The sequence below is a fragment of the Andrographis paniculata genome, unplaced genomic scaffold (assembly GCF_009805555.1).
Source record: "Andrographis paniculata isolate CXL003 unplaced genomic scaffold, ASM980555v1 Contig62END, whole genome shotgun sequence".
NCBI lineage: Eukaryota > Viridiplantae > Streptophyta > Magnoliopsida > Lamiales > Acanthaceae > Andrographis > Andrographis paniculata.
Window position 1 is genome coordinate 8,514,845 of NW_026137598.1, and position 22,531 is coordinate 8,537,375.

At 37.9% G+C, this 22,531-nt stretch overlaps 4 protein-coding genes across 7 annotated transcripts; 3 read left to right on the forward strand and 1 right to left on the reverse strand.

The window, feature by feature from the left end:
* Window positions 1-204: 204 nt before the first annotated feature.
* LOC127260487 (uncharacterized) lies at window positions 205-873 on the reverse strand. Its single transcript, XM_051288218.1, has one exon. The coding sequence runs from the start codon at window positions 871-873 to the stop codon at window positions 205-207; it is 669 nt and encodes a 222-aa protein (XP_051144175.1).
* Window positions 789-3,688, forward strand: LOC127260729 (glycerol-3-phosphate acyltransferase RAM2-like). The gene is made up of 3 exons (XM_051288626.1): window positions 789-816; window positions 1,994-2,628; window positions 2,723-3,688. The coding sequence occupies exons 2-3, from the start codon at window positions 2,014-2,016 to the stop codon at window positions 3,611-3,613; spliced, it is 1,506 nt and encodes a 501-aa protein (XP_051144583.1). The 5' UTR covers window positions 789-816; window positions 1,994-2,013; the 3' UTR covers window positions 3,614-3,688.
* A 2,113-nt stretch (window positions 3,689-5,801) lies between these two features.
* Window positions 5,802-8,621, forward strand: LOC127260733 (transcription factor BHLH089-like). Its single transcript, XM_051288631.1, has 6 exons — window positions 5,802-6,282; window positions 6,682-6,873; window positions 7,044-7,109; window positions 7,799-7,867; window positions 7,974-8,039; window positions 8,144-8,621. The coding sequence occupies exons 1-6, from the start codon at window positions 6,028-6,030 to the stop codon at window positions 8,261-8,263; spliced, it is 768 nt and encodes a 255-aa protein (XP_051144588.1). The 5' UTR covers window positions 5,802-6,027; the 3' UTR covers window positions 8,264-8,621.
* A 1,512-nt stretch (window positions 8,622-10,133) lies between these two features.
* Window positions 10,134-22,308, forward strand: LOC127260726 (phospholipid-transporting ATPase 3-like). 4 transcript variants are annotated; one of them, XM_051288622.1, is made up of 28 exons: window positions 10,134-10,718; window positions 11,678-11,743; window positions 12,231-12,292; window positions 12,982-13,063; window positions 13,164-13,274; window positions 13,786-13,863; window positions 14,082-14,178; window positions 14,639-14,745; window positions 15,208-15,273; window positions 15,514-15,635; window positions 15,732-15,813; window positions 15,908-15,985; window positions 16,071-16,187; window positions 16,290-16,436; window positions 16,513-16,617; window positions 17,013-17,155; window positions 17,247-17,348; window positions 17,434-17,497; window positions 17,582-17,794; window positions 17,969-18,134; window positions 18,218-18,297; window positions 18,401-18,640; window positions 19,143-19,364; window positions 19,438-19,605; window positions 19,692-20,051; window positions 20,155-20,261; window positions 20,368-20,696; window positions 22,219-22,308. In XM_051288622.1, the coding sequence occupies exons 1-27, from the start codon at window positions 10,560-10,562 to the stop codon at window positions 20,678-20,680; spliced, it is 3,657 nt and encodes a 1,218-aa protein (XP_051144579.1). In that variant the 5' UTR covers window positions 10,134-10,559; the 3' UTR covers window positions 20,681-20,696; window positions 22,219-22,308. The 4 variants fall into 4 exon arrangements, with proteins under 4 accessions (XP_051144579.1, XP_051144580.1, XP_051144578.1 ...); XM_051288623.1 differs by lacking the exon at window positions 22,219-22,308 and having other exon boundaries at window positions 10,135-10,416; window positions 10,510-10,718; window positions 20,368-20,974; XM_051288621.1 differs by lacking the exon at window positions 22,219-22,308 and having other exon boundaries at window positions 10,135-10,718; window positions 20,368-20,974.
* Window positions 22,309-22,531: the final 223 nt, after the last annotated feature.

Consider the following 22,531-nt stretch of genomic DNA (forward strand, 5'->3'; position numbering starts at 1 on the left):
CACCTGCCACACACATAATTGGTTTAATATTGTTTGTCTGACTGCAGATTTTCAGGTCGTTAAAAAAATAATAATAAAAAATGATTGATTATCTCGATATATGTTTTTTTACCGTTGCAAATTTACAAATCCTATCTAAATCAGCGAGACGCTACGCTTTGGTAGAAGTAAAATTAGAAATTTGCATATTCAACTTAATTCAAACTATGCCTTGTGATATCGTGAAATTGAATCTCTTAGCGTTCGTACCTTCTCCGTCGACAGCCACCGAGATGACGCGGACACCGAAATGGCGAACCACGACCTGAAGGAAACCGGAGATCCAAAACAATCGAACTCTAGACTTGACATCTCACAGGGAAATGGCGAAAAACTTGACGCAGTCGACGTAAAATCCGTCACTGCTTCATTCTCCAGCAACTCCACGGTTTCCACTTCCCAGACGATACAATAATTATGAGTTGCGCCAACGATCGGACAATCGTGCGTCACCGAGTTCCTCCACGGCGGCGTTCCGCCGTTAGCTCTCAAATATGTTCCTTGGTGAGCTTTTAATTTCACCTGAAAACCATCTCTTATTGGTCGCCACTCGGTCGCCGGATCCTTGCTGTAGCTTTCTGGTAAAGTTTGGAATATTTTGAGTCCGGTCATGCCTAGCAGAAAAGGAACGCTGGAGGCGGTTAGGTGGCAGTTATGACAACCTTTTAGTCTGATGGCGTGGGGATTGGAGTCGACGACCTCGACTGACCACCACGCGTTTGTGGTGACCCCGCTCCGACTCTGCCGTATGGATATCTGATCGTCATCGGCGATGAGGTACTTGTTCATATGGCTCTTCAGTCTCACCGCCTTGGTTTTGCTAAAGAATTCCATTAACTAACTGTGTGCGTTCTTGCGTAAATGTTTAAACGAAGAAAATTAATAATTTAAAAAATATATATAATATATTACTATATGTGATTGCGCAATCATAATTTTGATAAAAGATATTTATCATTCATTTAGTTACTATATATATGTAGTCCCTATATATTTCCAAAGTAGAGATATTATGAATTCAGCATATATATTTAAGATTATGTTTGTTTACTTATATTTTAACTATTCATTTTTTAAATGTATTTTCATTTAAAATATCATACTCAACTATTATTTTATAAAAAAGCAAATAGACCCCATATCTTTGTTTAAGTTCACAACCATTTTTCTTTATTACCATTGCTGTACGAGCGATGAAAGTTAAGAGGATATTGGGAATCTGAAGGTATAACCAGTCTCATTTGATTTAATTATTATTGCTTTTTATAACGTTGACAATAGCCTTATCATTTAGATTACTTCAACTATGTATATGATTGCAGTAACACACATTCCATTACCTGTTTTTTACTATGTATTTGAAAATAATAACACCCCATTCATAATTTCTACTTTTTATTGATACAATTTTTTATTAATATTATTTTAAAATTTTAATATATATTTTATTTATTCACAAAATATTTTTTTAATATAAAATGTTATTTAGTATAGTACCTAACATTAAAAAAATATATATTTATCTTCTCAAAATATTTATAAGTGAACAAACCCGATATGTCATTATCGTTTAATTAATTCATGCACCAACAATAATGTCCAATTTACATATACTACATGTGTTTAGGCATACATATAATTCAATGCACATTAAATTTGAATTTTGATAAATAAAAATTTAAACCTAAGTAATAACTAACAACATATCGACGTGATCGATCATCCCTAAGAAAGAATTTAAAGATATGGACAAGACACCAGTCTTCTTCCTTAGAAACCAACAAACTGTCAAATTCCATAAGTCTGCCTATTCCTTTAGTAAAACTCGTAGCTACCATCAATATCTTCGTCATTGTTTCTATACTGTTTCTGTGTATATAAGCCACAGTTATGTATGCATTCCATTAATCTAATTGGAATTTTGTTTTGGTTTGGTTTGGTTTGGCTTGGGAAGAGTGGTTAGTAATCAATATAATGGAGACCGGCAAAGCATTTCCTGATGTGGAAAATTGCCGGTCGGAAGGGAGGGAGAAGGACGCGGTGGTGGTGGACATGGACGGAACGTTGTTGGTCGGAAGAAGCTCTTTTCCGTACTTCGCATTGGTTGCTTTTGAGGTCGGAGGGATTCTGAGGCTTCTTCTGGTGCTATTGCTTGCGCCACTTGCTGGACTGCTTTACTATTTTGTGTCGGAGTCCGCCGGAATCCAGGTGCTCATCTTCGCGACGTTCGCCGGAATGCGAGTCTCCAGCATCGAATCGGTGGCGCGGGCGGTTCTACCGAAGTTCTACTCGGCCGATCTGCACCCGGAGACGTGGCGCGTGTTCTCCTCCTGCGGGAAGCGGTGCGTGTTGACGGCGAATCCGCGTATTATGGTGGAGGCGTTTCTGAAGGAGTTTTTGGGCGCGGATCTGGTGTTGGGGACGGAGATCTCGAGCTACGCCGGAAGAGCGACGGGGTTCGTTACGTCGCCGGGAGTGTTGGTCGGGAGGAATAAGGCCGGCGCACTTAAGGCCGCCTTCGGCGAGGCGGTTCCGGAAATTGGAATTGGAGATAGGCACACGGATTTCGCGTTCATGAAGATGTGCAAGGTTTGAAAATTCAAATAACTAAACTATTTCCTTTTTATTTATTTTTTTATAAAATAAATTTCCAATTTTATTTTATTTATTTGTATTGATGCAGGAGGGTTTCATCGTGCGCCCAAAACCAGAAGTGAAGGCGGTAACCGCAGACAAACTCCCAAAGCCGATCATATTCCACGACGGCCGTCTGGTTCACAAGCTGACCCCCTTCATGGCTCTTCTCACCGTACTGTGGATTCCTCTCGGCTTCGTCTTGGCGTGCCTCCGCATCGCCGCCGGCTCGCTCCTCCCAATGCCGATGGTATACTACGCTTTTTGGGCGCTCGGCGTGCGAGTAACCGTCAAGGGTACTCCGCCGCCGCCGGTGAAGAAATCCTCCGGAAAATCCGGCGTCCTCTTCATCTGCTCGCACCGGACGCTCCTCGATCCGATTTTCCTATCGACGGCCCTCGGCCGCCCAATCCCCGCCGTCACGTACTCCGTCTCTCGATTATCAGAGATTATATCTCCGATCAAGACCGTACGCCTAAGCCGCGATCGCGCGACCGACGCGGCCATGATTAAGAAGCTTCTAGAAGAAGGAGACCTAGCCATCTGCCCCGAGGGGACGACCTGCCGCGAGCCGTTCCTCCTCCGGTTCAGCTCGCTCTTCGCGGAGCTGACGGACGAGCTGGTGCCGGTGGCAATGGTGAATCGGATGAGTATGTTCCACGGCACGACGGCGCGTGGGTGGAAGGGGATGGACCCGTTTTACTTCTTCATGAACCCGAGCCCTTCTTATGAGGTGACGTTCCTGAATAAGCTGCCTCGTGAGCTGACCTGTGGAGCCGGCAAGCCGAGCCACGATGTGGCTAATTACATTCAGCGGGTGTTAGCCGCCACGCTGTCGTACGAGTGCACTGCCTTCACCAGGAAGGACAAATACCGCGCGCTGGCGGGAAACGACGGCTCTGTCGTCGAGAAGAAGCCGAGCCAAGCCATGGGATGCTGACTCATCTCCATCGTCCATTTTCTTTGATAATCAATACATGACAACACAAACAACAAACCACCCCTGAAAATTTTCTTGGTGCAAATTTAAAAGGAAATAATAATAAAAGAAATACTACAATTACTTTCATAGGGGTGGTCGCTATACCATATCATATTGAGAACCCAATTGAATTGCCATACATTTTCTATGATATAATATAATAATTAAATACCAAATTATTTTTCGCTTTTGATCATGGGCTGGATCCGATTTGGGCTTGGAAAAGCATAGAGTAGCAGACATGGGCTATTTACAATATTGGACATATTTAAAACGGGGTCCAAGATTAATTGAAATTAAAGTAATTCATCTAACCTTACCCAACTTTTATAGCTCTTTCTTCAAGTACAACAGCTGTATTATTCCCAAAAAAGGGCTATTTGGTGATTGAATTATTGACTAAAATTAAGTTGCACTTCATTTGGCAGATTTTAGTCCACACAACACTTGATTATTCTTGTACCATTTCTTTATAAATGAATGGTTTGAATCCCATTTAATTTGAACAACCATGCAAAATTAATTGACGTATTTAAGTCGATAATAATAGTGCAATAAAGTGAATCTACCGTGCACGGTCAAGAAAAAATAAATAAAAGCGAATTATTCAATGTACTTAAATTAGCCTTTAACTCTATGTATAGACTTAGCTTCAAAATACCCATTATTACCGTGCATTAAGTCCATACTTTTTTGACCCCTTTTCAACTGTTGAGGGGACACAAAAGCTTAGGGTAGTTGTGCAAAAATTATTTATTGATTATGATATATAATTAGTGTGGCTTTGATTTAATTGACTTGCTTAGTAGTCGCCAGTTAATATCATTCAGTGCTGATATATAAACAAAATAAAATAGAACAAATCAATCCTATTTTCGAAGGAGTGTGATTGCATTACCGTTTTAAGGAATTCGTCACATGCCATGTTTTTTTAATAACAACAATTTTCATGTTCTTATTACAATCTTATAAACGTGCAAAACTAAATAAATAAATACATGCCCATGGGTATATATATTTTATTTATAATAAATGAAATCTTTTTAAGTTTAGAAATAATAATAATAATAACAATAATAATAATAATAATAATAATAATAATAATAATAAAGGACAGTAGGCAAAGGACTTTAGAGTGACAATAGTTGCCTGTCCAAAAGGAGATATGAGTGAGGGCAAAATTAGGCAGAAGATTGAAGAGTTGCTGTCACTTTTGCCCTCATCTTCACTTTCATCACTTTCACATCCCTCTCTTTGTATTAACCAAAAGTTAGGTCCCTAAATTCAAAATAAACACTCCCCCATCTCAATATTCTTCATTAAAGAAATAAATAAATTTCTCTAAATAAAAAAGTTGATGTGATTATTGTTGTTGTTATCATGTAAGGATTTCTGGAATTGAACAAGTCACCTCACCTCACCTCATCTCAATTAGTATTGTGTTTTTTGAAAGTTTGTGTGATTTTCTGATTTTTGTTTTATTTTTATTCACAAGCCCCACATTGTCTAACTTTAATGGGTTTTTGTTTTTATTTTTATATTTTTTTCCATAATGGGTCTTAAAAAATAATCATGATTTGATTTATTAAGCATGATATAAGAGTGTGGTCTCAATATTATTATATTTAAAACTACTTATGCATTATTAGATATATTTAGTGACTATTAATCTAAAACCAAATATGACATGATTTTCTGTAAATGATACATTGAGGAAAATGATTGGAAAAATATAGGAAAATAAAATTTAGTTAGGTATGTAAGCAATTAAGAAAGTGAGGTTACAATTTAATGCTACTTTTATGCACATAAGAGTTCAAACACAAACAATCATTAATGTTAACCTTTCCGCAATTAGCCCATTGATTAATCATAATCTCAACAATCATAATTCCACACTTTTCCCATTAATCACTGAATAAATTGCCCAAACTTTAATCCTAATTTGCTTAGTTATTTAAAATGGATTTTTATAATAATAATAATAATAATAATAATAATAATAATAATTATTATTATTATTATTATTATTATTATTATTGGTTTGACTTTGTCCAGACGCTTCTGAGTATACGGCGTCAGTCACCGCTGTAAATACGTCGGTGTAGGTGAACCAGCCGTAGATGATAAACTTGTGGAAGCCTTAAGACGGGAACTGCTGCAGTCTGCTGTCTCCAGGAAATGCTTGCTCTGCAAACTGCCAAGCTCACTTCTTTTCTCCTCCAGACTGACGCGGCGGTAGTGCTGGCTGTCCTTCGCACTCGAACACAAGGAGATCCAGCTGTACGCCTACGGAGTTTCAAATCATACCTGTATCTAGCTGCTGATAATTGATCGAGTTCGAGTGTAGTGATTGGTTAATTAGGCTGGAAATGGATCCTCATGGAGCGGCGATGATGAACGACGGAGGAGTTTATAACTTCGGGGAGTTCTGGCAGGGGTTTCAGTTGAACGCCAATGCCACGTCGTCGTACAATGCTGACTTGGATCCGATGGTGCTAGACCAGAAGTCGAGTCGGAGTTCTCCCAATCATCACGGTTCGAGGAAGCGGCGAGATGAAGATGAGCAGCGCGGGAAGGGAGGAGCTTCCACCAGTAATAGCAACGGCGGCAACAATATTAACGATGTAACATTACGCACCTCGTTTTCTCAATTCAACTTCTTTTGCACGCTCTTACATGCTCCTATCTCGGTCAATTGATTTTCTTTCTTGCTTTACGATTAGAAATTCCGATGAAGTTTTTGATGAAATTGCCTCTCACCTGATTATAAACAAAATTCTGTTTCTCATTTTTGTGCATTTGAGCACGTTTATTTACGCTGCGTGTCTATTCGTGCCCTAGTTGGATTGCGTCTGTGACACTTGGAAAAATAAATGACAACTTTTGAATTGGATGGTGCAGTGAAAGAGACATGAGCTTGAAGAAATTGAGCTCAGCTCTCAACATAGTATTAGTTGTTCTCTTGTCCTTGCTCGTTTTGTTTTATGCTCTTGTATGGTAATTATTATCTTTTCTTGGAGCAGAATGGGGCGGCTGATGGTAAAAGGCTTAAAGGAGTGGGGATAAATGAGAATCAAGTAAATAAATTAGACGGAGAAGTGAATTCAAGAAAGGCAACGGAGCAGCCAACAAAAAGGGAACCGCCAAAGCAAGACTACATTCATGTTCGAGCAAGAAGAGGCCAAGCTACCGATAGTCACAGTTTAGCTGAAAGGGTATACTCCGCTTCTCTCATATTTTATGGCGATCTTGAATAATCTGGACGTATCACTTCATATATTATTAAGTTGAATCACTCTACAAGAATTGTCTTCTGGTGGTTGATGAGTACAGAGAAGAATGGTGAATACCCAAGTTAATGGGTTTTGTTTTGTTCTTGGTGCAGGCAAGGAGGGAGAAGATAAGCGAGAGGATGAAAATTCTCCAAGATTTAGTCCCGGGTTGTAATAAAGTGAGTGTCAACATCTTTGGGGCTTCATTTCTCTTATGGTGTTTCAATTTGGATGATTACAGTCTGCCCTGTTTTATTTGATGTTATTAGATCTAATTTAGAGCATATACTTGTCATCCTTGGTGAGATAGATTATAGGATTCTTGTTTCCACTTGGAGTATTCTGAATCATGAGAGAAGATGTGGTTGAGGTATTAATCCCGCACCTGGGACATGAAACTTTTTAAGATCCCTAAGTGCATGTGGACCTGCGCAATCATTTTGACTGTTTTCAGCAACCCAAGTTTGCATATGTTTATGGATCAGTGAAGCTTGGTGGCTTGTCATGAAATTCTCTATTTTGTACAAAGCCTTTTTGTTTGAAGTTGTCCGGATCCTTTCTCTGTTGATTGGTAAAGGGACCATCATTTCTTCAACAGGGTAGTTGAATTCCATGGATCCAAATATCCAATGATAGACATGTGCACTCAATCACTTTTAGTAAAAATGAACACCCATACAAAGGCATATATAGCATAAATTTAACTTACAGCACTGGGTTTATGAATTGATAATTTATTGATGTGGTATATGATGTTCTTCATCAGCCATTATTTGGGGGAATGATTTCTCTTAATTGCTTTGGCTGAAGCTACTCGTGAAATATATTGGGTAGGAATGTTCTTTGAGTCTTCTTTTATGGGATTCAGGTTATTGGCAAAGCTCTAGTGCTTGACGAGATTATCAATTATATTCAATCGTTACAACGGCAGGTCGAGGTACACCTCCTCCCTCTCCTCATGTTGTGTCCTACTTTTTTTGATGCGATTATATCGTTAATAATTACTTGACATATTTTCGAATGAAACTCACCTGTGTCTGCAGTTTCTGTCAATGAAGCTTGAAGCAGTCAATGCAAGAGGAGGCATGGATGCATACCATTCAAAAGATGTACGTCTTTCAATGCATTAAGGTGTCTGAATTCACTCCAACATTCATACCCTGTAATATTATGTTGAATCCCTTTTATTTCTGTCATTTCCCTGTTTGCTCAGCATGCTTTTGAAGCTCCCGGCGTCCCATATGGGTCTCAAGGTACACGTGAATATGGAAGGGGCTTGTCCCCCGAATGGTTACATATGCAGATTGGCGGAGGCTTCGACCGCACATCATGATAATGATACATATAAGATCCCAATAAGCCGAGATTGAAAAGCAATCTTTCTTTATCCAGTTTCTGCAGCAGTGTACATTTTTCTCAAACAAGACTACTTTACGATTTCCTCGCAAGGTGCCATTGTCGACGCCTACATCAAGCCATCTCCTGTGTAAAATTTTTACACACTCATATAATATATTTCTTTCACTTCCCTCCCTGGAAGGGTCCTAGAATCAATAATCTTGTCTAAATCCATCCTGTCTTCTTCCATTCTTTCCGATTCCTATCTGTATTGTGTTTGCAACTGCTGCCTGCAGCTATGCTTCTGTAACAAAGTTGATTGTTCGGTGAAAAGAAATTCAACCGTTGTGTTTTGCACCCCTGTACAGATCTTACCACCTGAACTGATTCAAAATTGTCCTATAGAATATCATGGTAATAAAAGCAGAAGTTTGCTGAAAGCTAATCTAACAGAAGTATCCTACAGGTGTAGCAACAACAAGGCTACGCCATTAAAAGTTTTCGAACGAACAACTTGCCGGGCCTCCCTCAATCCGAGTCTCGCTGACAAACTGCATTTCGATCCAGCCGCAAACTGCGTAGACATGGTATCTTTCTTCATGCCATGCACCCATACCTTCCCGAAGCATTCCATCATACTTTATCTTGAAATGTAGGGGCTTATGCATTTTCTGGCTCTCCACGAGGGCCGTTGGAACAAAGGAGGCAGGTACGGATATGGTCGTGGTATTTATAGTCACATTGAACATTATTTCATTTCCGGGTTCTAGAAAGAAGTCGCTGGTCCGGGTAATCCACAGCAGTTCATGATCCAGGAAAATTGAGAGCACAGAATTCTCGTGGTAAATGCTTCTGTCACCGAGGTTGCTGATGTTGAGAATCACATCACATTTCCCAGTCAGCTGCGCCGGGGAGGCTTTGAATTCTGATATGATTAATGAATTGAGGTTGAACTCGTGTTGGAATGACTGGTCGGCTACTGACTTGGGCTTCAACGATGGGAAGAAGAATGCGGCGAGGATTAGGACAAAGGATAGGGTGACGAATGCTGTCATGAAAACACGGTCCCAATCGATCATGTTGCATGCTGCCTCCATCTGATGCTGGATTTCCCAGCAGCATTGGATTGCAGTTTCTCCTGCAGTGGTGCTGGCTTCTGGATGGACTTCCATTTCCAGGGTGCTCAGCCTGTTGTATCCATTCTGCCCGACGAGTATGCGCTGAGGCGCGGCGCTTTCGTCCATTGCGGATGATTTGAGAGAAAGAATAATGGCAAAGAAAGATTATGGTGGAGAAGAAAGAGGCTGTTGGGAGGGATGTTGGATTCTGTGGTTTTACCTGAAATTGAAGAATGAATCTGCGGTGGACATTTTAATTAGGAATCTCTTAACCTTAAAATCGAGAGACGCTATTTGATTCTAGGACAATTTTAGTATGCAAAGGTTGTCCTCTCCTCTCTCCCCGTCTTTGCTTTTACTGTTAGATTCAGTATTAAATTTAGCAACTTTAGATTGGATTTGGAAACATTATAGATAGTTCTAAATCGAGAGTTCTTTCTAAAGAACACAATCAGATGCCCATTTGGATTTTAATATTGTCCTTATCATTGCATTTAGCATTGAGAATCAGTACAGTATGTATAAATAACTGTAAATGTTTATGCTGATGATAAAAATATGAAATGAAATGAAATAGTCGTCGCCACTGATGTCTTGAAGCATCAGCATCAGCAGCATTCGGCAACCTACCATAAATAAAAAAAGACGACTTACTTTTTATAACCGTTAGTACAATATTTTTATATATATAATTATCTCAATAATCTTTAGAGAGTGGTTGCATTCGTCTTCTGAAACGACGTCGTACTAGTGTGCTCATCCCCCGCCCCCATCTCCATCTGTCTTTCTCACTTGAGTTGAGCCCGTCCCGTCTGCACTGCACATATAATGATAGAGAGAAGCTCCTTTCCAAGTTAGGGGTTTTGCTTATGAGTTACGCGTCCGTGGCTCGCTTGGGGTGGCTCGAGATTTTCAACGCGGATTCAGTCTGACGTATTAAAACTCGGGCTAGAAGAATTCAGGACTTCCAAGTTCCAGCTTACCCAACTTTCTATTCTGTACCATTCAACCATCAACCGCAGTTTCCAGTGTATTTGTTTCTTTGTCTTAATTAAAAATCCGGCCTTTTCGTTGATTTTTTACTTCCCCAAGAATCGAGCAATCGATTTCGCACCAAATTTAGGGATTTGCTTGCACTCGGTCCGGTGCGATCGGGGAATCTTGGTGAAAAGAATGGTTGGATGGAGGGGATCTAGCGGCGGCGGCCCGCCGTCGGGAGATCCCGTCTCATCGTCTCAAACAATTCGTCTCGGAAAGGTTCAGCCGCAGGCACCAGGTCACAGGACCGTGTTTTGTAGTGATCGTGATGCCAACGCCCTCGCGAAATTCAAGGTTTCTCCGATACAGGGTTTTAAGTTTTTTTTCTTGAACGGTTTATCTTGCTTTTCTGAATTTTGTGAGTTCAATGTCTTCTGTGCGGTGGATTGGCCTTACTTGTAATTATTGTGAAATGGCATTGGGAAGCAATTTTTGTAGGGTCTAAGATTTCTTTTGGTTTTCTGGCAATGAAGAGTTGTGTACTTTTCTTGAGTAGGTTTATTAGTTGTGACATGAATATGGTGTTAGGATATCAGATTCTTGATTTTTTATTTTTATTTTTAATTATTTTTTTTCATCTGACATTGAGTTGATTTTAAGGACTCGTCAATATTCTCCCCAATTGTTCTAGATACACATTTAGGTCCTAGGACTCGTCAATAACCCAAACCATCTGATCGCTACTGTCTATTACTCGGGCTATCTCAATGAATTTTGTAGGAAATGGGAAGAACTGATTTGAAGAGAAATTTGAAAGTGTACTCGAGCGAGGAAGAATGTGGAACTTTGATATAATCACCGTACAAATTGCAGAATAAACTTAAATTTTATATTTGTTTCTTGTATGTACCATTAATGGAAAGACTATATTTAAAAAAAAATGGCACAGGCTCTTACGTAAGAAATGTGCATGGATGTGGTTTTCCCATTGGAAGTCATGCTACTGAATTAAGCTTATATTTGGATTTTATGCACTTGCTTATTGGAACAATTAAAGAGAGTATAATTCGAATAGTATAACCTTAATCACCATCTACTGCAAGCAACTTCTTTGCTATTTTGGGCTGTGATTCTAGGCAATTTATGTTGACCCAACTATAAATGATGTTTTATTTGTATTATAGTGATAGCTATATTGAATCTTGAAATCCATGGTTTAACATTTTAGTTTAGAAAGTTGGGCAGTTTGCAGGTTGGTAATTGTGATATATAACTTTCTAGCTGGTAGTCTTATTCTCATAGTTGTTTTTCAGGGTAATTCTGTGTCTACAACGAAGTATGATATTTTCACCTTTTTACCCAAGGGGCTATTTGAGCAGGTAAGTTTCTCATTGCTACGTTATCCAGATGTAACATCTTTGTCTGATCTTGCATTGATTGTTTGGCCAACTTAGACACTGATAGTTTTGGATTTTCAGTGCCTTTCAACTTTTAAACATTTTTTTTTTTTTTTTCTTTTCAATAGTCAAATATTTGTCTTCATGTAACTGAGATGATAGGCTTAATGTTATTACAATGTGCATACAGATTGAAGTGTGATTACTTGTCAACTTCGAGAGGCTCAAATGAGGAATAATTCTGTGCTTAGTGATTTGAGCATCTAACTGATGTGGCAAAGGATCATTTCCTGTGACTTTTTTAGATTGACTTAAGTGTGTTTTTTGATATGGTGTATTTTTTGTTTATCATGTACTACTGGTAGAAGAAATTCATGTAGTACGGTTTTTTCCGCTCTTTCAGTTTGTGTGCTCCAGCTTTCGATATGGTTTGTTACCTGATTTTCTCTTGCTTAATACATATTGACAGTTCAGGCGGGTCGCTAACCTCTATTTTCTCATGATCTCGATCCTGTCGTGCACCCCTATCAGGTATGCTATGCCGATTGTTGTTTGGTGGCCCTTAAAGAAGAAAACTGATTGGTTGTCTGGGAAATAATGTTGTGGTGTATGAGTTTAAGAATCTCCTGAAAGTCTGTAAAACCTTCAAATCTTCTTATAGCCTCCAAGGAATTTGATGGAATCTTTCCATAAACATATTGCAAATGTTGTAAAGATGATATTGATTGATCTGGATTTATTTCTTGTATTTGTAGACTTTGGTACCCTGTACTTCAATTTACTAATCATTTCAAGGAAAAATGCTATTTCAGTCAGACAGTACAAGACTTTTTTGAAGTTTCTTGCTTTTGTTTCTATGTTGTTTATCTAATTTATGAATTTCTATATATGTCCGTGCAACTTACCCTCTTGTCATCTGATAAAAAAATTATACCTAATGATTGATCTGCATGAGACCGTGCCAGTGAATGAAAAAGAGCAATTTCCGTACAGTCACACGCTTTTGTATAAACTTTTTATGTAGGTTTCAATAAACAGATAAGTACTACTTATTTTTAGTAATTGGCTCCACTTTTTTCAGTCACTTTCAGATCATCACAGATCTCTTCTTCATTGTCTCCTTGAAAAACTGACATATGGGATCATTAAAAAATTTGATTTACATTTGAAAATTTGTGTGGGAATTGAGTAACTCTGATGAAGTAGTTGTTTACATGCAGCCCTGTGAGTCCAATTACAAATGTGCTTCCTTTGACATTGGTGCTTCTTGTGTCTCTCATCAAGGAAGCATGGGAGGACTGGGTGAATATCATATATTATCTTTGTCATATGTCTACAAGGATCATTCATTTGTGATGATTTCTCTTATTTTTTTCTCATTGTGTTATTTTATGCATGGAAGAAACGTCTCCAAAATGATGCAGCAGTGAATAACTCCACTGTCGAAGTTTTTCAAGATCAGCGCTGGGTATTTACCCCTTGGAAGAAGCTGCAGGTTGGGGATATTATCAAAGTAAGCCAGTGACCATGTGCTTCACTTCTAGATCCTTATCTTTACCATTAACTGAGCTTCTTGGCTTGTGGCCATAGCAATAATGGAAGTATCATATATTAATCTTGAAATAATTAGTAATGGTTGATTAGCTGTGGTTTTGAAAATCTTGCTTCGGAGGATTCTACTAGTATATTCAGAAAGGTGTTGCTGGAAGTTTACTTGTGCACAATCTTTCATTGTGTCACCATGCATATTTACACCCACCTAAACTTACCAAACTACGTAAAACAACCAAATATATATTCATTCAGAATTGGAATACACTGTTCCATAAAACACAATAATTCAAAATTCAATTATTAGTATATCATTACCCTAAGAGTTGATCAGTAACCTCCTATATAATTTCATGATACTGTATTCATATAATGCTTTAATATATTTCTACAGTTAATCTGTTGTACAGCTTACATATTAACTCCACTTGTAATGGCTGGTTAATTATATCTTTGATGGGTTGCTCCTGCAGGTGAACCAGGATGGTTTCTTTCCTGCTGATTTGCTATTCCTTGGCAGTACAAATCCTGATGGTGTCTGTTACATTGAGGTTTTTATTAATTACTCCATACCTATCTATCTTTTATGGTGTACTTCAGAAATTGGTTAATAACGGTGACAGATTTGGCCTTCCTATTTTTCTTTTTATGTTCACTTCACCCTTTTATCTTGTGTATGCTGTCATAGCTAGTCCTATAATTGCTTATATTTTCTGTTGTGCTTTTCTTTTTCTTTATCATTGAAATGCTATATCTGGCTGTTGTGTAGACGGCAAATCTGGATGGTGAAACTAACTTGAAGATTCGGAAGGCATTAGAAAAGACTTGGGATTATGTCACCCCAGAAAAAATTTCTGAATTCAAAGGTTTTGTTTGCTTAACTCATAATTAATATTTTATAATTTGATTATCTTCAAATTTTACTTTGAATAGAACTTGGTGGATAGAAATCCATGGTGAACTCTCACAACATTTGAAAATGTATGTTGTGTTTACTGAGATCATAAGAAGATATTATTAGGCTTTTGCATATGATTGCACTGAATTTTTGGATTTTAAACTATGTTAATCACGTACCTTGCTACATTGGTGTATTTGTTTTAGGTTGTGGTGAAAGTTGTATCTAGGCTCTATTGATTAGGATTGTAGTAATGAAGCTGGTTGTTCATGGAATTAGTTATGATTCTGTCGTAATTTGATTTTTCATAGAAAAGTCCAAACTCATGAAAATATCTACTGAATGACGATAGGAAGTAACTTTACCCTACTTCTTTTGTTGACCTATGCAATATTCATATTTGTGAAATTGCACTGCTGCTTGTGCAGGTGAGGTACAATGTGAACAACCTAATAATTCACTTTACACTTTCACTGGTAACTTGATCATTGATAAACAAACATTACCTCTCAGTCCAAACCAGCTTTTACTACGGGTATGATCTCTCCTTTTTAGTTTATTGATTGTCGTTAAATTGAATTAATTCCTTGTGGTGATAGTGTTATTCCTTTTCTGAGTAGTTTGTGTACATGTGTGTGTGTATGTGCTTTTTTTTTTTTTTTTCAATTCTCAAATTCTCTCCCAAATTATTATGTCCAACACCCATTTTCCATTCCAAACATCACATCAAACCACTACTTAACCTCAAAACAACACAACCAAAATACACAAGAGTAAAAAAAAAAAAAAAAAAAGATGTAAAGAAACCCTTACTTTCTGCAATCGCCCACTCAGGCTTCTTTCTGCAATCACTTATTTTGGCAGGCATCTTGATGTGTAATGTAACATTTTTGGAGTATTCCATCATTTGAATAAATGGTTCTTCTTAGAACTTTACTACTACTACTACTAGTAGTAGTATTACTCCTTTGTAATGACCCTGTTTAATCATTTCCAGGGGTGTAGCCTGAGGAACACTGAGTACATAGTTGGTGTTGTCATTTTTACTGGTCACGAGACAAAGGTACATCCAATTTTTTAGATTGTTCCAGTTTTTCACTTATATGTTGTAGGATTTTCTCAAAAAGTATTTTAAGGTAGCTTTTATGCTGACATTCTTTAGCAGGCATGAATTGATTTTAATAAATAAATTAATTAATTAATATTTTTAATTTAAAGATCCACTCCATGGATTATTTGAATTGTTTCTTGGGAGTCTATATCTCTGCCATATATTTTATGAGTGGCTGTGCTCTACTGACAGGTCATGATGAACTCCATGAAAATTCCTTCCAAAAGAAGCACCTTGGAAAAAAAGCTTGACAAGCTTATTCTTGCACTATTCACTACACTTTTCTCCATGTGCCTTTTGGGTGCCATTGGGAGGTTTGGCTTAGTTGTGCAAATTTCAGTATTGGAATTGCCGTCTGCTTCAATCATATTAATTGAAATAAATAATGCCCCCAATCTTGTTATCTGCAGTGGTGTATTTATAAATCGCAAATACTACTACCTGCGCTTTGACAATTCAGAGAAGCAGTTTGATCCTGACAGCAGATTTGTGGTGAAGACAGAATCACCTTGTTTTAGTTTCCCTTTGTGGTTTCTCTTTCTAAATCGTTTGCAGTTCTCAAATTCTTTGTTTTCTTGTTTTGCAGGTTGCTATCTTGACATTGTTTACCCTAATAACTCTCTATTCGCCAATTATTCCTATATCTCTTTATGTTTCTATTGAGGTAGATTTAACAATGTGTTGTTCTGTTTCCCCCTCTTTCTTATTCTTATTATTATCTACCAATAACTTTGTTGTGATTGTCTCAGATGGTTAAATTTATTCAATGTTCTCAATTCATCAACAATGACTTGCACATGTACCATGCTGAGAGCAATACCCCTGCATCAGCCCGGACATCAAATTTAAATGAGGAACTTGGCCAGGTGAAAATTTTCCTATATTGAACTATATATATGCTTAAAGATTTAAAATTGTAATATTGAAGAAAGTTTCTGTGTTTGTTGTTTGATATTGAAATCTAATAGGTGGAATATATTTTCTCTGATAAAACTGGGACCTTGACACGAAACTTGATGGAATTTTTCAAATGTTCAATTGGAGGAGAGGTTTATGGTACTGGTGTCACTGAAGTTGAGATGGGAACTGCTCAAAGAATTGGAGCAAAAGTTGATGTACGTTAATTTGCCACCAAAATTTTTAATAACACTATAAAGTGTGCATGTCTTTATTTTATGCTTGTAATTTCAGGGTCAAAAGGACTCAAAGTTGCCACGTGAAAAGGGTTTCAATTTTGATGATCCTCGGATAATGAGAGGTGCTTGGAGAAATGAACCTAATTCTGAAGCTTGCAAAGTAGGTTATCCTATGAGCTTAGAGAAGTTTTTGTTTGTGCCTTGTGTGGAGTCAATTGTTTTCTGCTTTTAAAAGTGGGCTAGTTCAAGCTCAATTGATTATTGATGTGATTGGTTTTACAACAATTTGCTCATTATTCTCTAATCCTTCTATATTCTTAGTTCTGGTTTGCAAAGGATTATGTATTATGTTAATTGTGGATAGACATCTTTTGTGAAACATATAAATGCTTATAAGTTGGTTTCTCCCTCCCATGGCTTGGTAATATCTTTCTATGGTGTAGCACTTGCGCTTATTGTATCTTTTGTGGGATGTCGATTCTTGACAAATAAATTGGTTTCAGTCACCAATTTCTGATGAGAAATTATTCCTGAAAGATCTTTTGTTCTGTGTAGGAATTCTTCAGGTGCCTGGCAATATGTCATACTGTGCTTCCAGAGGGGGATGAATCCCCTGAGAAGATTCGATATCAAGCTGCATCACCTGATGAGTCTGCTTTGGTCACTGCTGCAAAAAACTTTGGTTTCTTTTTCTACAAGTATATGGTTTTTGTTTATTTATTTTCTCTTCTGTGACGCTTTTTGAAGATGTTATGTCTTGAAGTGTGACATGTAATGCGTTAACTGCAGACGGTCACCCACAACTATATATGTTCGTGAGTCACATGTTGAGAAGATGGGAAAGATTCAGGATGTTGCATATGAAATATTAAATGTTCTTGAGTTTAATAGGTAATATACATTTCTATCTGCCTGTTAGTTTTTCAAATACTAAATAACTTTAGTTTCAGAATAACACTGTTTTGGCATCATGTAGTACAAGGAAGCGCCAGTCTGTTGTTTGTCGCTATCCAGATGGTAGACTTGTACTCTACTGCAAGGTTCCTTCATGAACTGGCATATCTGTCTTAATTAGAAGTTATCTACCTGGAATAAGTTGACAGTATCTTACTTTGGTTTTGCAGGGTGCAGATACAGTGATATATGAAAGATTGGCGGATGGAGACAACAATTTGAAAAGAGCAACTAGGGATCACCTGGAGCAATTTGGAGCTGCTGGGTTGCGTACTCTATGCCTAGCGTATAGAAATTTGAGTCCTGATGTCTATGAAAACTGGAATGAGAAATACATTCAGGCAAAGTCTGCTCTGCGGGACAGGGAGAAAAAATTGGATGAGGTATACTGCATCCTCCATTGATTTGTACTTTATGCTTGTTCAAATGGGGCTTTTAGCTGGTATTGAGCTTCATGTAGTTTAATCTATGCTCACATATTGATTCTTATAAGATATTTTATTATGCAGAATGACATATTTTGGTTAACTAAATATTAAAAAAAAAAAATGTTTCAGATTGCAGAACTAATTGAGAAGGAGCTCACATTGATTGGATGCACTGCTATTGAAGACAAACTTCAGGAGGGAGTGCCTGATTGTATAGAGACCCTCTCTCGAGCTGGCATTAAAATTTGGGTGTTGACTGGAGACAAGATGGAAACAGCAATCAATATTGCTTATGGTAATAATTTCGGGGATTTCATTTTTTTCACTTACATGCTAACTGCCACTGTAATTTCTTTCTTTTTTCTTTGTCAACTGCAGCATGCAAGTTAATAAATAACAGCATGAAGCAATTTATTATCAGTTCGGAAACTGATGCTATTAGAGAAATTGAAGATAAGGTAATTAACATTTAGTATTGATGATTGTTCCATCCAAATGCAGGGAGGTCTGAAACCCCTGATGTTGTTTCCTGCCCTTTACCTGTTGTTACCTGAATCATAGGGTGATCAAGTAGAGCTTGCTCGCTTTACGAAAGAAATGGTGAAAACTGAGTTGCAAAGATGCTATGAGGAAGCACAGAAGTTCCTTCAATCTTCGTCCGGTCAAAAATTAGCGCTTGTTATTGATGGAAAGTGTTTGATGTATGCTTTGGATCCCAGCCTACGGGTATTGCTTCTTAACTTGAGCTTGAATTGCAGTGCAGTGGTTTGTTGCAGAGTTTCTCCACTTCAGAAAGCACAGGTAATGTTCTTAAGGCAGCATAGCAATCTTTAAATATGTGTACTACTTTACTGTGGTGATGGATCCTGTAATTTGGTCTCTCTAAACCTCAAGTATGCATTGCCAATGATGGCTGCATGCCATTAGTTTGCTTTCCCGAAGCGATCTGGTTCTTTCCGTTCTTGTGGGCCAAAAATCTAGTTTCTCATTTTCTCTGCATCTATTCGCACATCTGAAATGGAACATATATGTGTATAATTTTCTTTTGGCGCAATTGATTAAAGAATTGGTATGACAATGTCAGTTTATTATACTAGTAGTTCTTCATAAATTTAGGATGATTTTCATAATTGGAGGTGCAACATTAGTGCAATAATAACATGCTGGCCTACTTATTTGCATAATTTACATTCTTTTGTCTAACAACACTATTGGATTGTTGCCACTGCCACTTTCCTCAATATCATTGTAATTTAAACATCACAAGTTTGATAGCTGATATGATCATCTTATTTGCTTTCAGGTTACAAGCCTTGTGAAAAAAGGTGTGAACAGGATTACTCTCAGTATTGGTGATGGCGCAAATGATGTTAGCATGATTCAGGCTGCTCATGTTGGTGTTGGAATAAGTGGACAGGAAGGTATGCAAGCAGTGATGGCAAGTGATTTTTCCATTGCCCAGTTCCGGTTTTTGACTGATTTACTACTTGTGCATGGTCGGTGGTCATATCATAGAATATGCAAGGTTTGTTACTGTCCAAGAGCTCTATGCTGGCTTACAACCTCTGTGGACAATTTTCAGCTGTATTCTTTTGCAGGTTATAACATATTTTTTCTACAAGAACTTGACATTTACGCTCACTCAATTTTGGTTCACATTCCAAACTGGATTTTCCGGGCAAAGGTTCTATGATGACTGGTTTCAGTCTCTCTTCAATGTTCTGTTTACAGCCCTGCCTGTGGTGATGCTCGGACTTTTTGATAAGGTATTTAATTGTTAAGATTGCGTTAATCAACTGCTTATAGTTGAAATCATTTTACTTTTCTGTTTGTAATCTTTACTTTTCTGCAGGATGTCAATGGAGTCCTATCGAAGAAGTATCCTGAGTTATACAAGGAAGGAATCAGGAATATGTTTTTCAGATGGAGAGTCGTGGCAACATGGGCTTTCTTTTCAATTGTTCAATCATTGGTCTTCTATTACTTTGTTGTCACCTCTACTAAGAAGGCAGTGAATTCAGATGGCATGACGCTGGGCTTGTGGGATGTCAGCACAATGTCTTTCACTTGTGTAATTGTGACTGTCAACTTGCGTCTCCTCATGGCTTGCAACACGATCAATAGATGGCATCAAATTAGCGTTGGAGGAAGCATTTTGGCATGGTTCATATTTATCTTCATTTACTCGGGCTTCATCTTGCCTAAAGAGCAGGTAACTAATAAAAAGTATATTTGCTGTTAATTCAGATCACTGCCTTGTAAGCAATTGGATGCCATTTGTCCAACACGACTTTGATTTGTTTGTTTGTTTGCAGGAAAATATCTATTTCGTCATTTATGACTTGATGAGTACTGGCTATTTCTATGTAGCCATTATTCTTGTCCCTATTGCGGCCCTCTTTCTTGACTTCCTATATCTCGGGTGAGCCATCTCCCAAGTCATAATTCTATTCCTGTGCTATGTTTCAATTTCTGGGCAGTTATGGTATGGTTTTTGATCCTTCTTTTGTCGATACATATTGTTTCAGGGCTCAGCGGTGGTTCTTCCCATACGACTATCAGATAGTGCAGGAAATCCACAGGCATGAGCCGGATTCAGGCAGGATTGGATTGCTACAAATTGGAAACAATGGCCTCACCCCAGATGAGGCACGGAGCTATGCTGTGATGCAGCTTCCAGGGCAGCAGTCGAGGCACACAGGTTTTGCATTCGATTCACCTGGCTACGAGTCCTTTTTTGCATCCCAGGCTGGTGTTTATGTGCCACAGAAGGCATGGGATGTTGCTCGCAGAGCCAGCATGAGGCATCGGGGGGCCAGCAATACGCCCAGGAAGAATTGAACCCGTTTATTGCATGGTGTTTATCCTCTTCTCTCTTCTTTCTTTCCATGTATCATACATACTTTCAGTGATTCTTTCTTTCTTTGTTTTTTTTTTTCTTTTTTTTTTTTCTTAGAAATTTTTGTTTGATTCTGGAATACAATATATATATATATATATATATATAATATAGGGGAATAGTTCTTTAGTTTAGTGGATAGTACGTTTGTCTGGATTACGAGTTGTCATTTAAGACGTCACCTGTTTTTTGGATCACTTACTTAATGGAACAAAGAGGTGTAGCCATTATACATACATGCATATCTTCATATTTCACAATTTCATTCAAGTTACATTGGAGTATATTTCAATAATAGTGAAGGAAAAGCGGCACTGAATTAGAATAATCTCTCCAGTGCAGTCGGGTTTGATTCTTTTAAGAAGTGAATCTGAGTGTACTTGAAAACACATGTATCTATGTATGGATGTAATAAGAAATCGTTTAATTAGTTAATAGATTATCATGGTAAGTAGCAATTCAATTAATTATGAGAATGAAGAATCTTGGTCTCGGATGGGTGATCTATCGAATCCATACAAATTAAAGAAAGAAGATAAGATTTTATGTGTATGCTGATTTGATTCGAAACAATTGAACCCTTAACTCCAATCCACCAGCCAGCAGAGGATAGGATAGGATACGACAGCTGGATTATTATTTATTGATATATGGTTTAGGGCATTGTTACATTGTAATTGTAATTGTAACTGTGACTATGATTGTCTGGCGTAAAATTAACCAAGTGGCAACTGGAGGAATTATTATATATATATATATATATATATATTGCAGCCAGAAGGAAGTATCAGATTCCTTCTAACTTTAATATATGTATAGGAAATGGTGCTGTGTGGGTGTTGTATGTATATACTTTTATATATTCAGATAGGATCCTGCCCGCTCACAAATATTGCGAGGCTGTTATAACTGTCGTAAAACAAGACAAAACTCTGATCTGAACTGATCTTTTATTGTAATATATATATGAAGGGCATGAAAGAATAATCATATATGTGTGTGTGGGTGATGAATGAATTATATATTATGATTGTACGTAGAAGAAGGTGGGCCTAGCTAGCTAGCTAGCAGCATTAATTATGTATGTATAGTGTAGTAGTGAGCAGGTAAGCATGATAATACAATAAAAACCCAAATTAAGAAAGCTAAAGGAAACACACCCAATATCCAACCCCTAGTAGTAGTAGCAGTAGTAGTAGTAGTAGTAGTAGGAGTTGTTGCATGGTAGCTCCCACTCTCATCCTCTCAGCTTCAGTTTCAGCACACCTTCCAAACTACCACCTATTCTTCTTCTCTCTCTCTCTCCTCTTCCTTCCAAGTTCCAAACTCTCTTCTTGCAGTTGGAGTTGGAGTTGGAGTTGGAGTGCATTTAATTTGTCTGCCCCAACGCTAGCTTTCTAATATAAGTAATAGTACTAGTGTTATTTGGGGATGATGATGGTGTTGAGGACACTCGTACTAATACAAATACTACTAATAGGGTTTCTATTTCTGGAGGCTGCCTCTGCTACAGAGATGCAATATGGCCCAACAAAACAAGATGGAGCTGCTGCTGCTGCTGCTGCAGAAATTAGTCACATGATCAAGAGGCATCGAAATCATCATCATCGTCATCGTCGTCGTCGTCACCATGATCATGACAAGCAGCAAAGGTTGGCTGCTGCTTCAAACTCTGATGTCATCAACTACACCACAACTAAAAGGAAGGTTCCCAATGGACCTGACCCAATCCACAACAGGTACCTAATTCTTTCACCTAATTTATTTATAACCACATACATTTTTTGGTTATA

What these genes read in the sequence shown, in the direction of transcription:
- LOC127260729 (XM_051288626.1), top strand. Translation starts at nt 2,014, where the DNA reads ATGGAGACCGGCAAAGCATTTCCTGATGTGGAAAATTGCCGGTCGGAA. An exon ending in CGTTCATGAAGATGTGCAAG is followed by an intron (nt 2,629 to 2,722) that starts GTTTGAAAATTC and finishes GTATTGATGCAG; the next exon opens with GAGGGTTTCATCGTGCGCCC.
- LOC127260733 (XM_051288631.1), top strand. Translation starts at nt 6,028, where the DNA reads ATGGATCCTCATGGAGCGGCGATGATGAACGACGGAGGAGTTTATAAC. An exon ending in GCGGCAACAATATTAACGAT is followed by an intron (nt 6,283 to 6,681) that starts GTAACATTACGC and finishes TTCTTGGAGCAG; the next exon opens with AATGGGGCGGCTGATGGTAA. An exon ending in TAGTCCCGGGTTGTAATAAA is followed by an intron (nt 7,110 to 7,798) that starts GTGAGTGTCAAC and finishes TATGGGATTCAG; the next exon opens with GTTATTGGCAAAGCTCTAGT.
- LOC127260487 (XM_051288218.1), bottom strand. Translation starts at nt 873, where the DNA reads ATGGAATTCTTTAGCAAAACCAAGGCGGTGAGACTGAAGAGCCATATG.
- LOC127260726 (XM_051288622.1), top strand. Translation starts at nt 10,560, where the DNA reads ATGGTTGGATGGAGGGGATCTAGCGGCGGCGGCCCGCCGTCGGGAGAT. An exon ending in TGCTCGGACTTTTTGATAAG is followed by an intron (nt 19,606 to 19,691) that starts GTATTTAATTGT and finishes ACTTTTCTGCAG; the next exon opens with GATGTCAATGGAGTCCTATC. An exon ending in TCATCTTGCCTAAAGAGCAG is followed by an intron (nt 20,052 to 20,154) that starts GTAACTAATAAA and finishes GTTTGTTTGCAG; the next exon opens with GAAAATATCTATTTCGTCAT.